General features: G+C 34.5%; 1 protein-coding gene across 1 annotated transcript; it reads right to left on the reverse strand.

Moving 5' to 3' along the window:
- Positions 1–5,028: 5,028 nt before the first annotated feature.
- On the reverse strand, positions 5,029–8,491 carry LOC109021338 (RHOMBOID-like protein 8). Its single transcript, XM_019003954.2, has 6 exons — positions 7,901–8,491; positions 6,904–7,067; positions 6,624–6,787; positions 6,259–6,530; positions 6,030–6,156; positions 5,029–5,302 (listed from the first exon to the last, which is right to left on the reverse strand). Exons 1-6 carry the CDS (start codon positions 8,263–8,265, stop codon positions 5,180–5,182), a joined length of 1,215 nt encoding a protein of 404 aa, XP_018859499.2. The 5' UTR covers positions 8,266–8,491; the 3' UTR covers positions 5,029–5,179.
- Positions 8,492–14,247: the final 5,756 nt, after the last annotated feature.

Raw genomic sequence — 14,247 nt, forward strand, 5'->3', positions numbered from 1 at the left:
CATGCAACTCGATGATCCTGTGCTCTATTAATTATTACTGCGCCTACATCATCTCCCTCGTCATCTGATCATTTTGCAACTCAAAACGTACCGATCCTCTACGCTCTATGACGACCATGCATCAGTTTTTACCAAATTATATATAATATATCATCTCAATTTTTTTAAAACTAATTAAATGTCTAAGCTAATTAATAGCCTATTATATATATGTATAATATATTATCACGTTCGTCACTACAACATAATTCTTTTTAACTAAATTTTTCATCTCAAAAAGATAATTTTCGTAACAATTTTTTTGAGAGAAAAATTAATAATGATCTTTCTGGCCGGATGAAAAATTTTGTGACAAATTTCGTCCAAGAAAAAGCATTGTAGTGGTCGGACTTTAGCTTAAGAACACCGTTCACTAATTATATTGTTCAATTTTTATTTTTGAAAAAGAAAAATTCTTATCATCAGTTATGTACTATTTAATTACTACCCCATACACTATAAAAAACATCTCATATTCTATAAATTACACTCCCACATTATATGAAAAACCTAGCTATCGGTGTGAGGTATGAAAGTAAATATAAGTGACTGAAACGTAATAAATCTCTTTGGAAAAGGATGCTAAAAAAACTAGCTAACCAACTTTATCTCCATTTTCAAAGTCATCTTGGTAGCTAGGGATAGGGATGCATGAGATCCTAGCTCTTCTTTTGAATTTTAAGCACGAGTAAAGATTGACGTATAAATATTCTTTATGCGCCTATAACTTGCGCAATACAGAGATTGTTGTGTATGTTATGTATGAGAGAGATCAGAGATTTAAAGAGAGACCGAATTTTATAATAGAGAAATTTGAAACGATTTATAGGACAGTTTATTTGACGAAACAATATAAAAGTTGAAATAGTACATTTGGGTTGAGACTTGAATCGGTTTATATCTTTATATGTAAGAAAAAAAAACTTAAAAGTTACAATAGTTCATAATAAAACATTACTTTTAAAAAGATTACAGCTCCATAAACATAACACTTCAAGTTTAATGGATAGAATGTCTACTTTTATGGATAGAATGCCACATCGAAGTCATATGACTCTGCTTAAAATACAAAACAATATCAATGTTGAATTAGTGTTTTTAGGTAGAGTCTTGAATCAATTTATATATTTATATGTAAGAAAATAAAAAAAAACTTAAAAATTACAATAGTTCATAATGAAATATTACTTTTAAAATATTTACCGCTCATATACATAATACTTTAAATTTAATGAGTAGAATGCCTACTTCTATAAGTACAATGTCATGTTAAAATTATATAATTTTGTTTTTATATATAGTAATAGATATAATATTTTAAAATGAAATACTTTTTTGTAAAATAATCAGATTTAATATCATTCATTTAAAATATAATTATGTAAACAATTATAAAAATCTTTGTTTGTTTATTTTTTTTTTGCACATAAAAAAAGGAATAATAATAGTAGTAACATGCATTGATAAGACAAGAAATTAAAAAAGCTGCCGCATATCTAATAATACAGCGTTTAACAATGTGTTGGCTATTTATGATTTCATGCAGTCGAAAGTACAACGGTCCAGCAATTTCCTCTGGATTTTTTAGCCATAGATGCCATTTAAGACTTGCCGAAGTTTGTTCTGAAGTTGCAGCTTTGCCAGAAAGTATGTGCAAAAGCAGCAGTCTTTCAGGTTTCTTACTTTCAAAAGCCAGCAGCCCAAAAATAAAAGAAAGCCGCAGTTTTCATTCATATCAGACAGCTTCTTCTCTTTCTCAGTGCAGTTAATGTTGTTAGTTAGGCTTACGAGGCCAGTGAGCTCTCTGAGTGAGTGAGAGAGAATTGATATTTAAATAAGGACTGTGCTGTACATCGGAAATTAAAGCACATCATATAATATATATTTTTTTTTAATTTTTTTTTCACTCAATTTATTAAGTGTGTGGGGAAAAGAATCTTCAAAGGTATCACTTGTCTGGTCCGAACCCCTCGAACTTCTCTCGTCTCTCTTAAACCCGCCCGCCTCCCTCAATGCCTCGAACCCATCTCTCTCGAGGGGGTGGGAGTTTCGGCTCCTTCCCCCTCTCCCCACCTCTCCCTCCTCCGTCCGTTCTGTGCCCACAGCCGCTCCGCTTTTGTGTTTTTTTTTTTTGTTTTGTAGGCTAAATAAGGGGGAACACTGGATCTGGTCTTTCCGGCGACAATAGATCAGCACGCGCCTCCCCATGGTGTTGCCCAGCCGTCGATCTTCAAGTCTACCAAAGGTGATGCCATCCGGAGTGGCGAGTTGCTTGCACGCGCGGCCAAAAAACTCGTAGGCATTCGGCGAGTGGCCTTCTCGCGACGCCGAGAGGCCCTCTACCGTCGCGACGCGCTGCGCCGCTGGGGTCTGTGAGCCCGGAACTTCCAAGATCGGTCGATGGTTTTCTCCCAGGGTGGCGAGTGTTCTGCACGTGCCCCCGCAGCCGTTCAGAGCTTTTTTTCTGCTGTTGATTTTTGTTGTGTTCCAATGTATTTTCTTGTGTTCTGTTTTTTTTAAAAAAAAAATCAAAAATAAAAAATTTAGTCCCCGTGGACCGTGGTCCGAACTGGTGGTATGTCCCCATCTCTGCTTTGGCGGTGTATGGGATTGGTGTACCCTACCTCGCGTAGTCGGGGAATGGGGTTTGTTTACTTTGTCGGGGACAGAGTTGTGTACGACGAATCTCTTAGACTTCGGTCTTTAGAGTTCTGTCGTCTGGGCTAGACCATGTTAGCCACGAAAGTGTGCTGAGGTGCTACTAACGTTTGTAACTGACTTTTTAAGTCAAAGTTGTATGTCCTTTTTTATAAATAGAATGTGGTCCTTTATTATCAAAAAAAAAATTTATTAAGTGTGTGGCAACTTTAACAAACAGTAAGCTAGTAAGCTGATATTTATATTTTTTTTAAAATAATTAATATAATACTTTTTAAAAATGCATTATAAATACGTATATAAATTTAAGATAAAAAAAAACATTATTTAGACAATAAAAAGGATCATTAAGCATAGTATCAAAATAGTTAGTTTGATAGATGAAAAATAATATTTACAATTATAGAATATGTGGTATCATACTCTTTTTTGAAAAAATTAATAAATATAAAATTCATATAAAAAAAATTAATTTTTTAATCATAAATTTCAATATTTTTTAAAATTAATATATGATACTTACATAATCTCTAACTATATCTAACATTGCTATTTGACAGATGGATACTTAGTACCGAACTATGATAATATTGAAGTACAGAGGTTTTGTGGGCAATAAACACAGATCATTTTTCATTATTTGTAAAAAAAAAAATAAATACACATCACTTTTTATAATATTTTACACAATAATATCTTAAAAAAAAGTTATTTTTATAAATTAACTTATAAAAATAATAGCATTTTATTAAAATATTTTTATTTTATAATATATATTATGAAATATATTATAAAATGTATTGTTAAAATATTTTTGGGAAGGAGATAGCAGTTGGGACCACATGAAAATGCTTTCGTGGAAGTTTTGAATACTTTGTACTTAAACGTGTACTAATTTAAACCCAGTACGAGCTATGGATGGACCTGCGATTCAAAGGGCGGCCACCGTACTTAGTGCTGTAGGCCAAGCTCTGCGGCAATCAATCGTGTCTACGCGCAACTCTAACCCAAAACCATAAAAATAAAAGCATCAAACCAAAAGAAAAGGATATTGATGGCTTCTTAGAATGTCCATTGTTCTCTTCCAGTACGCTGTAAGTACTGTACTCTAATATGGATCGGAATTTATTACAAGACAATTATTTAATTTAATTTTTATGTTGATTAGTTTGATATAATATATTAAATTATAAATTAAAATTTATTATAAAATAGATTTAAACTTTCGCGTGAAATTATATTAATTTATAATTGTAATACTTCTCTTACGACAATATCAAAGTTTATGTAAATATAGAAGACCCAACAATAAATACATAAGATTTACATTCTATATCGAGCTTTCTCAAAGTTATAGAAAATATTTGAGAAAAAAAATTGGAGAGTCTAGATACCTCTGCAGTGGACTTGATTGGAATTATAAACTTTATACTTTATATTTCATTTTTACAACCCATAAAAAACAAAATAAAAAAGAAAAAATAAAGTAGGGCTAGATTTTTTGGAAAGTACTTTTTTCTTTAAAATAATTAAAATATATATATATACATATAAATTAAAAAAAAAATAAAGACTAAAAACAGTATGAATCTCGATACTTTTTTCCAGTGTCTCTCCTGAAATGGGGGAAGAAAGCCAGAAAACATTAGGTTTAGGTGGACCAGTACGGCATGGGACTCGAGCCCAACTCAGATGACTGTCCACTGTAGGCTTATGGGCGGTCTGAGTTCTGGAAAAAAACAAAGAAAGTGGGCTTTTGTTTTTTAACAAACTAAATAAACTAAGCTAAAAGTGATGAATTGCTTACCCCTAGTGAACAATACAATAATGGTTTGGGGACACTTTTCAAATTTTTAAGATATTTTGATAATCGTTTAGTGCGTATGGAACCAAAAAGGATTACATATGTCCAATAACAGTTGGAAAGTTACTTGTTTGGCTGTTTAATTTGCTGTTTAGTTACATAACATTAGGTATTTTGAACTCTCAACTCTCTGCTTAAAAAGAAACTATCATTCTCAACTTCACCTCAATGTTTGCTGGATTCTCAGTCCTCCAATTGAGGCAGCAACTTGCCATGGTGAATTGGTTTGAAAACCTTGAAAGCTATGTTGCTCGAGTAGAGATTGAATGGTGTAACTATCACTATCCTCATTTTTTTCTTTAACTTTGTATATAGTGAAAGTGGCATAACAAAGGACACTGTTTTGGTTGATCTCATCAGTTGAGCTCATGGACACACAAGCATGCTCTCAAGTCTCACTTCTTTTTCATCTCACAAGGTTTCATGCGTATAATGTCACAGATTGCACACAAATGTTGGTTGAAAGGGAAAAACCATGAAGTTGTCATTACTATGGATTGCTTAACATGGTCTTGCATGTAACAAGTACCAGATATAGTATGGTATGTACATAGAAGTTTGTTTAGTCCTACCAATTAACCAAAACAAGAAGACAACAACAACAAAGCTCATTAGTTTTTATGAGCATAGCAAACTGCACAAATCATTCAACCTTGATTGCGAAATGTTAGTGAAAGGGAAAACCCTGAAGTTTCCATTACTCATGCAGGTCAATGTCAACTGTGCATCGTTCACCATGGTCTGCATTTAACAATAACTAGTTTAGCATGGAGTGTCAAAATTATGGTTTATAAATTATGATATAACATGCTGAGTATCAAACTGTTAAGAGTCTAAAAGCTATATCAAAACATACTATAGTCCATTTTTGGTGAATTTTGAAAGAAAAATATATTTCATACATAAGAAAAGTTTTCAAGTTAGATATTCTTAAATATATATTTTATACAAAGATACAGATGAATATGATCTTAATTGCTGCAAGAAAGTGTCAAAAGAAACCTTCTCTCTCAAAGAGAAATAATTAGCCATCATGAGAAAAGAAATTGCGGTATATGGTAGAAATGTTATAAAAATAGAAAATGATAGTAATACACGTGGATATACATTCAGTATGAAGTATTGGTTTCACTCCTTTTGTTCAGACCGAAGAAAAGGCATATACCACACTAGTCACCACCACAAACATCCCTTGGTGTTATTCTGTTCATTTTTCCTCTCTTTTTTTTTTCTTTCCTATTTGGAAGAGGGGGTCATTTCAACCGCAACAGAGGAAATGCTTTCAGGCTTCTCCAAATCGTATTTTTTATCCTGATTCTTTACTTATTATTTTCATTTACACGGTTACTTTCAACATTACAATCAAACACATTGCTAAAATCAGGGATGAGGAGTGAAGTATCAATCTCAAGGTATGTGGGTTGTGGAGATATATAAAAGAAAAAACATGCTAAAAGAAAATATATACCTCACAATAAGTTCCCTTGTCTTTGCAGCTCCACCATTTGACAGGAACACAGTCAACATATTGACACCATCTGCAATGCTGGTTCATGTTAACACCTAGAAGAACTGCTAGAAGACATCCAGCAAGTCTGCATTTGGAAGAAGATCCTCTTATAAGATCTCGCATAAGGCCACAAATGAAAAACAAGTAGCAATGGAAGACAGCCATACAAAGAAAAGAAGAAACTCACATAAGACCAAAAAGAAGAAGAGAAACACTCCTCAGGACTGGGCTTTCTAGCTTCTGTTTCAACTTCAACTTGACGGAGCCTTTATCACCATATTCAAAGAAGCCTCCTTTATTTTGAGCCACTTTTGTAACCTGAGGGTTGAAAAAAAGCACAAATCCAAGAAGGAACCCCGATATAAAACCTCCAACATTTGAGAAATTGTCTACATAAGGTAGCAAACCAAGGATGAAATTGATCGTGGAAATAACAAAAAGGAATGCTAGAGCTGCAAACTGCAATCAGAGAAAAAAGCAATTATTAGACCACTTCATCAAACCAATTGTATAGAGTTGGTAACAGGGAATTGAGAAGAGAAGGTGAAGGACCTTATTGGTGTAAACTTTCCAGTTCCGAATAAGCATAGAGAGCATAGCCCCAAGCAATCCACATAGAGCTCCAGATGAACTGACAGTTGGCCTGTTTTGGACAAAAACTGCAGCCACCAAGGTACCAGCGAAAGCCGAGAGAATATATACCAGTCCAATCCTTACTGCAATATAATTGAAAAAATCAAGAAGGTAAAACATACTGTACAAACTTCTCAAGATCTAGCTGTATTCTTATTTGATCATGCAAAATAGAGGCAAAAGAGAAGAAAATAGGTACATGATCCAAACTCTTGTTCCAAGTGAACTCCTATGAAGATAACACAGCACAGGTTGATGACAAGGTGGATGGCTCCAGCATGCAAACATGGAGATGTGAAAAGACGCCAAATTTGGTGATATTGTGTCGAAAATGTCCGTCGAAGAGCTCCCATTTCATCTAGCCTGTGACAGTGCATCCACTAATTTAGCATTCGTGGAAAGCACAAAAGAGAGAAGAGCACCCAATTTATAGCATTGCAAGACTTCGGTTTATACTTAGTCTCTAGAAGTAATAAGTATAGGGTATCAAATTAGCTAAAGAACTGAAAAGCCATATGCATGATACTTTTAAAAAATTGACCAATTCTCCTCATCTGAAATCAAAACCTCCATTCCCAAATCCTGATCAAATCATCAACACAATCGGATGGATCAGTCAACTGACTACGTCTAAATGAATGAGGTGAAAACTTGTTTGGTAGAGATTCCATTTCTGAAACTCACTTGGCAACTAATTGGGAAAGACAGTTAAAACACACCTCATAGAGCCATAGAATCGAGAGAAAGCGCAATCGCGAGTATTATAAAGTACTCGGGAAACCTATTTCAAGAAAATCAGCGAAAAGAATTAGCAGTTGCTGTTAAAAGCATTCGTAATCTTTCTTTCGATTATTCTTAGCCCCCAAACAGAGAAATACTTAAAACTCAAAGTTTTTGGAGAACCACGGAGGAATGAGTGATTACATTACCAAGAAAAAGGTTCCAAAAACCCTAATCAACCTATAAATCAGCACTAAATTTCTTCTTTCCCCAAGAGTTTTTAGCATCCAACAACAAAAGATGAATTTTCAAGACCATATTTTCGGTAATTGGCCAGAGCAATTAGCTACTTTGTCTTGCGTGTGTTTTCTCCCAGTATTCTCAGCAATCAAACTGCCAAACCAATTAGAGAAGTACACATCAAAGAGACTCAATGCAACCGAAGAGAAAAACGAGAAGAAGCTGTATTTACGGACGTGGAAGCGGAAGGCCCAAGCAGGGGATTCTCAGAGAGAGGCTGAAAGGACAACCTCCCGAACACCTTGAGGGCGCAGTCGTGGTGGGAGTTGGTCCAACAGTCGTTGACGAACATGGTGGCGAAGAAGGCCACGATGTGGAGGATGACGAAGACGGAGATTACCCAGGTATCTTCTCCGATGCGGCGCCGAGAGCGGGACCTGAAGAAGGGGATCCTCTGATCTTGGAGAGTAGAAGTAGCAGTAGTTGTAGTCTCGACGAGCTCGGAGGAGAATGGCCATGCTGCAGGTGGAGCTAGCGTTGGTGGTGGTGGTGTAGGGGCCTTGATTTCGATGTGGGTGTGGAACTTGGAGGTGTCCGCCATATCTTCTGTTGCAAGAAGGTGTGGCTTGGTTTCTGGGAAGAGTTATCTTCTGTTTCCAGAAACGGTTGAGCTTGGCGGGAAGCTTCTTTTTGAACTGTTTGGACTTTGATGAGTGGGGTAGGGGTGTTACCCACACCGTATGGTGCAGCCCCCTGCCCTGCATGGGTCGGGGGTGGGGTGTTCACCCCGGCACCTGTCTCTAGTGTGCTGGGGTGGGGTACCCCATTCAGATACTAGGTATGGGGGCGGATCTCATTCCCGCTCCCAAATGGGCCATCAGCCCAGAAGCTATTTTTGAGCTCAAAATGGTTCAGGAACAGTAGAAATAACTCTAATGATTTCAAAATTTCGGACTCAGAAATTAAAAAATATAATATATATATAAACAAAAATGAATTTACAATAATAAAAATAATATATAAATTAAGAGAAAATGAACTATGAAGTGCTACTCCTATCTAATAAATTAATAATAATAACTAACCTATTACAATAATATAAATTAAGAGAAAAAAATTATAAACATAAAAGAGACATTGTATCAACATTACAAATAATTGAATAATTAAATACAATTGAACTAACTAGTAACTACTAAGTGAGCTGTTTGACATTCAGGGTGGGTGGCCAATGGTGGAAAGACGTAATTAGAATTTAGTGCTGCTTGCTGTGAGTCATGACTTCATAAAATCTGAAACATTAACAATTTAATTATAATAGGAAGAAAGTTAGAATTATAAACAAGAAACAAAAATTAAAATTACAAAGAACCAATAGAAATGAAAAAATTAGAAACTAAAATCTAACTAACCAAGATGAGATGAGGGTCAAGATGAGACATTAAGAATATATCATTTGAATTTTGGTCCTTGGCTTGGGAATAAGATGAGGTTTGAGTTGTGCATATGATAGTAAGATTATAAAAACAATTAGATACCAAAAATTATATAAATATAAAAAATAATTAAGGGATAATACAAATTGTACAAACCTATAACAAATAGCAATGGTGGGTCAAGGTCCAATATGGTGAAGTCATACTGCAGCGGAGGTAGACATCGTCTCATGTATTGCTATAATAATTAAATTTGAAATTAATACTGATGAAATGAATTTAAATAAAATAAATCAAAATAATAAAATGAAATCAACGATTACCAGATCCAGACTGATCACCACCTTCCTTCTCGTCGGCCTCCTTAAAGTCAAGAACATCTGAAACATGAATTTTCGTCCATTTAATCCAATTCTGCGTGCAAATCAATGCCTCCACAGTGGTAGTAGACAAAGAACTCCGGAATAGATCCAATATGTGCTCTCCGGTACTAAAGGCCGACTCTGAGGCAACGGTGCTATTAGGGATGACCAAAATACTGCGAGCTATCTCTCAAAAGACGAGATATTTCACGGCATTAGTCTTTCACCGTGCTAATATATCAAATTCTGCTGTATATGGGAGAAGATCTCCTGGCAAATATCGGTCTACTTTCGACTTCACCTTTGTAGATTGACGAACTAGTAGGGGTTCTGTGAGAGGCTCTCACCCCACGTCAACCTATGCTTTTTACTCACCTCTGCTTCTGGAGGAGGCGGTGAGATAGGTGTAGGTATAGGTGCAATACCACCCTTGATCACAGTAAACTCATCAAATAATTTACCGAGGGTTTCTCTAACCATTGTCCCAATAAGCTGAGCCCATGCGGCCCCATGCACCAATCTCAAACCATATATTATGCCATCAATCTTAATCTAGTGGTCAAGAGCAACAACCACATATAACAAAATATTTAGCCGACTCAAATCACCCAATACTTGTCATATTTAACCCTTAGCATCAATGTCATCTCCTGCATCGTAATATGGTCACTCATTTACATTTTATTCAATTCTTCTTTCATCTTATATATTTATTAACATAAATCATTGGCTGTATGATGCAAAAAACTAGATAGTCTCAATGTGATATCGTAAAAAAGTCTACAAAAATAGTAGCTTCCTTCCAATCATCATCAATAGGCTTTTCTAATCCTCTGTGCTCATCAAAATATTTGGCATATTGAATGTCTTCATCACCCAATAATTCAAAAGCTACCTTATAATCTTGAGTTTCCTCCAACATCAAGAAAGTTGAGTTTCATCTTGTAGGAATATCAGTACAAATTTTTTGGATGTTATGTCTGCATTCCTCGCATCAATCTTGAATTTCTCTAATATAGCAGGAAAAGATCTCACAAATCTTATAGCCATTCTGACTCATGTAACGAGTTATTGACATCTTTCAAGCCATCAGTCACAATTAAATTCAAAATATGGGCATCACATCTAACATGCAAACAATTACCACCCAAGATTTTCTTATTTGCCTATCTAAGATAGGTCTTAAGATATCCCAAGGCGACATCGTTAGATAATGCATTATCAATTGTAACAGTCAGAACTCGTGCCAACCCCCACTCTTTTATTGCAGCATCTAAGGCCTTCCCAACCTTCTCACCCTTGTAATCTAAAATTTGACAAAACTTCACAATCTTTTGTGTAGTGTCCAATCATAATCAATGAAATGCCCAATCAAAGACATGTAATTATAATTTTGAACGGATGTCCAAGTATCTATAGTGAGGCAAACTACTTGACCGGCCGATTGGCCCTTAAACAAATCATTCTCTTTTTTGTAATGTTTTTTAATATCCTTTGCCACTGTGTGGCGAGAAGGAAGATTAAATCTAGGTTCCAAGCAATGAGAATATTCTTGGAACTCTCTCCCCTCCACAAACTAAAAAGGTAGCTCGTCCATGATAACCATACAAGCTAACATTCTTTTACATTTATCGAGATCATACTTAGTATACCCCTTCAACGTTGACCCCACTACTTCCATCCGACATTTTTTTTAGTCCAAATTCTAGTATAGATTGACTCTCCTCTTGTAAGGATATCAATATTGGACTTTTCTTGTATTTTTCTTCTAAATGGACATTTAACTAGTGATGTACCATATTTCTCATAGTGACATCCATAAAATTTACCATAGTGGTTACACTTTACTTGGGGGTTATTGAGATTACCACCCTCTAGTTTGGTAAAGTGAGACCAAATTATGGAAACAAGTTTCTTGCTTTGTGTGTGCTTGGGGGTAGGGCAATGTTCTATCTCCGTAGGGTTAGGACTAGGGTCCGTGGGGTTAGTCGCAAGTGTAGGGTTAGGTGTTGGGGTTGGGATAGGGGTAGGGGTAGTATAACTATTACTAAAATATGACGGAGTAAACATTTTCCAAAATAAGCAAAAAATATGGAATGAAAACATTATCACTAAGGATTCACTTTAAAAAAAGAAAAAAAGCAATTTAATGCACATGTCTATCTAAAAAAGAAAGTAGGTATAGAGCTTAAGTGAGTGGGTTAGAAATAGAGTAGCAACATAGCACTTGAACTAAAGCAGATTTAGGATAAGGGAATAGCTTGGTTGATGCTATAGCAAATTTAGGACCTACTAGTGTATGTTTCTTTTTACTTGGTTTTTCACTTACCAAAATGTTGATATATTATTATATGGATTAGTTTCTTAGAATATATAGTTTTTGCAAAGGTTTTAGTTTTGAGATTTATGTAATCCTAAAGTCCTTGTCCTATTTGGAAAAGTATTCTTCCATCTTAAGAAATTGTTATTAATAAAATTGATTTTTTTTGTCTCTCTTTCTTAAAATAGAAACATAGCCGTTAAATAATTTTTACTTTAATGATTACTTAATTGATATTGTAAAAAAAAATTATTTAATGATTGAAACCCTAAAGGATTGGAACCCTAAACTAATTTAGGGTTCCAACCTGAAACACAAATCACAACATCAAAGATTGAAAACATATGCACAATCAAATCTCCACAGCACACAGTTCACAAAGATACAATCTCGTCCTTCAACTTCTTCATTTAATCTCAACCTTCCTCCAATCTCCATAACTCAAAAAAAAAAAAAAAATTAGAACTTTGGATCCAAGGCTTAAGTTGACTTACCTTTGGCAATAGAGATGCAGACAGACGGCGACGGCATAAGCGTACTACGGACGGATGGAGAGAGAGAGAGAGAGAGAGAGGGCTCTTAACATCCTAGACCAAAACGACGCCTTTTTGTAGACCAAAACATTATCGTTTTGGTTTGGGGTGTTTTAAAAAAAAGTCATGTCACGAAACGACGTTGTTTTGTGACATGAATTTTTTTTATAATTATATATATTATTAATAATATACAATATATGCGAGGTGGAGGGAAAATCGGAGAGGGGCTGGCCCCCCCCCCATCCCCTACCTTCGCTGGATGCCCTAGATGTGGGGGGGGCTACCTGCCTCCCGCATTTGCGGTGTTGATCCCCTGCCTCGCCTAGGCGGGGGCAAGGCGAACGGGGCGGTGCAGCGAGGTGTGGGGCACCGCTACCCACCTGTAAGTGGGGATGGGGATGCAGAGAGAGAGAGAGAGAGAGAGAAATTTTTAAAGTAATTTATTAATAAAAAGGAAATCTACTTGAAAGTTTATTTTCTTAACAAATCCAATCAATGATAGTATAAACACTTCTACTTGCAAGTTGGCATGGATACTACACTTTCCACACCACCCATGAGACAATATTTTACTTACACGATAGTTTATAAAAAGAAAAATGATATTTGTAGTTTTAGGTTGTGCAAATTTCGCGTACTTTTTTTAAAAAAAGTAGATAAATATCTACATGAGAAAATCACTTTTTTAATAATGGACTTGACTTCTTTAAAAAGCGAGTACAAGTGGTTTGCACATCCTAAAACTGTATCTTGCAATACAAGACTCACATGAAAAAATTATTTTTTTAATGTAGACTCATTTTTTTTTCAAAAAGAGTGCACAAAACTTGCATCTTCTAAGACTATATCTAGCATTACTCTATCCTATTAATCAAGATCCTAAGACATATTAAAAAATCCCTATAAAAGAAATAGAGAACGGGGATAATTGAGAAAACAAGTCCAATTTATCATCATTACCATTCTCTCATTATCTCTATCAAATACATAGAGGATAAGTAATCGATAATAAATAATTCGGATAGAAATTATTTAATATCATATTAAAAATAATGAGAGAATGATAACAAAAATTGGTAGTGTACACAAGAGATAATATTAAACTCACTTCGCATCATTGTCTTCATTTGAATTCTCTAGAATTTCTATCCGAATTATAGGATCTAAAGTTGAAGAGAAATAGATATACAAGAGAGAGAGTCCCCAATATATATATATATATATATATATATATATATATATATATATATATACCAAAACAGCGGAAGAAGAAGAGGGACTGAAGAAGAAGAGAAAGAAATTAGAGGATGTACAATTATATGCAGGTAGTTAAACTGACCATATGCATGTATACAATACAAAATTAGATAAATGAAGAAAATAACATTAACATGAAATTATAAACATAAAGCTTAGTAAAATTATAAAGCTTTCAAAGCAGGTAGTGCAATTTTGCACTTACAAGAATAGGTTGGAGCTACCGTTGGTATTTTTTTGTTTTTTGTTTTTTACTTTATAATTAAGGAAGTGTTTTTTTTAATGATGTTGTGAATTTTTTTTTTCTAAAAAAATTATTTAATTTTTTTAAAAAAATACATGTAAAAAAAAAGAAAAAAAAATACCAAAATAATTAACGGAAACTAGCAGTGACTGTAATGCCACCTTAAAAATTAAAGAAAATGATACTCTTACTACTGGTTCATACAGCTTGGTGTTACTGTTAGAAATTTTTTATTTTATTTTATTTTTTTACTTAAGGGCCCGTTTGTTTTCGGCGATGAGATGAGATGAGTTGAGATTAAAGTTAAAAAATTGAATAAAATATTGTTAAAATATATTTTTTAATATTATTGTTGTTTTGAGATTTGAAAAAGTTGAATTGTTTATTTTATTTTGTGTGGGGATTTGGAAAAGTTGTAATGATGAGGT

The sequence above is a fragment of the Juglans regia genome, chromosome 13 (assembly GCF_001411555.2).
Source record: "Juglans regia cultivar Chandler chromosome 13, Walnut 2.0, whole genome shotgun sequence".
Taxonomy (NCBI): domain Eukaryota; kingdom Viridiplantae; phylum Streptophyta; class Magnoliopsida; order Fagales; family Juglandaceae; genus Juglans; species Juglans regia.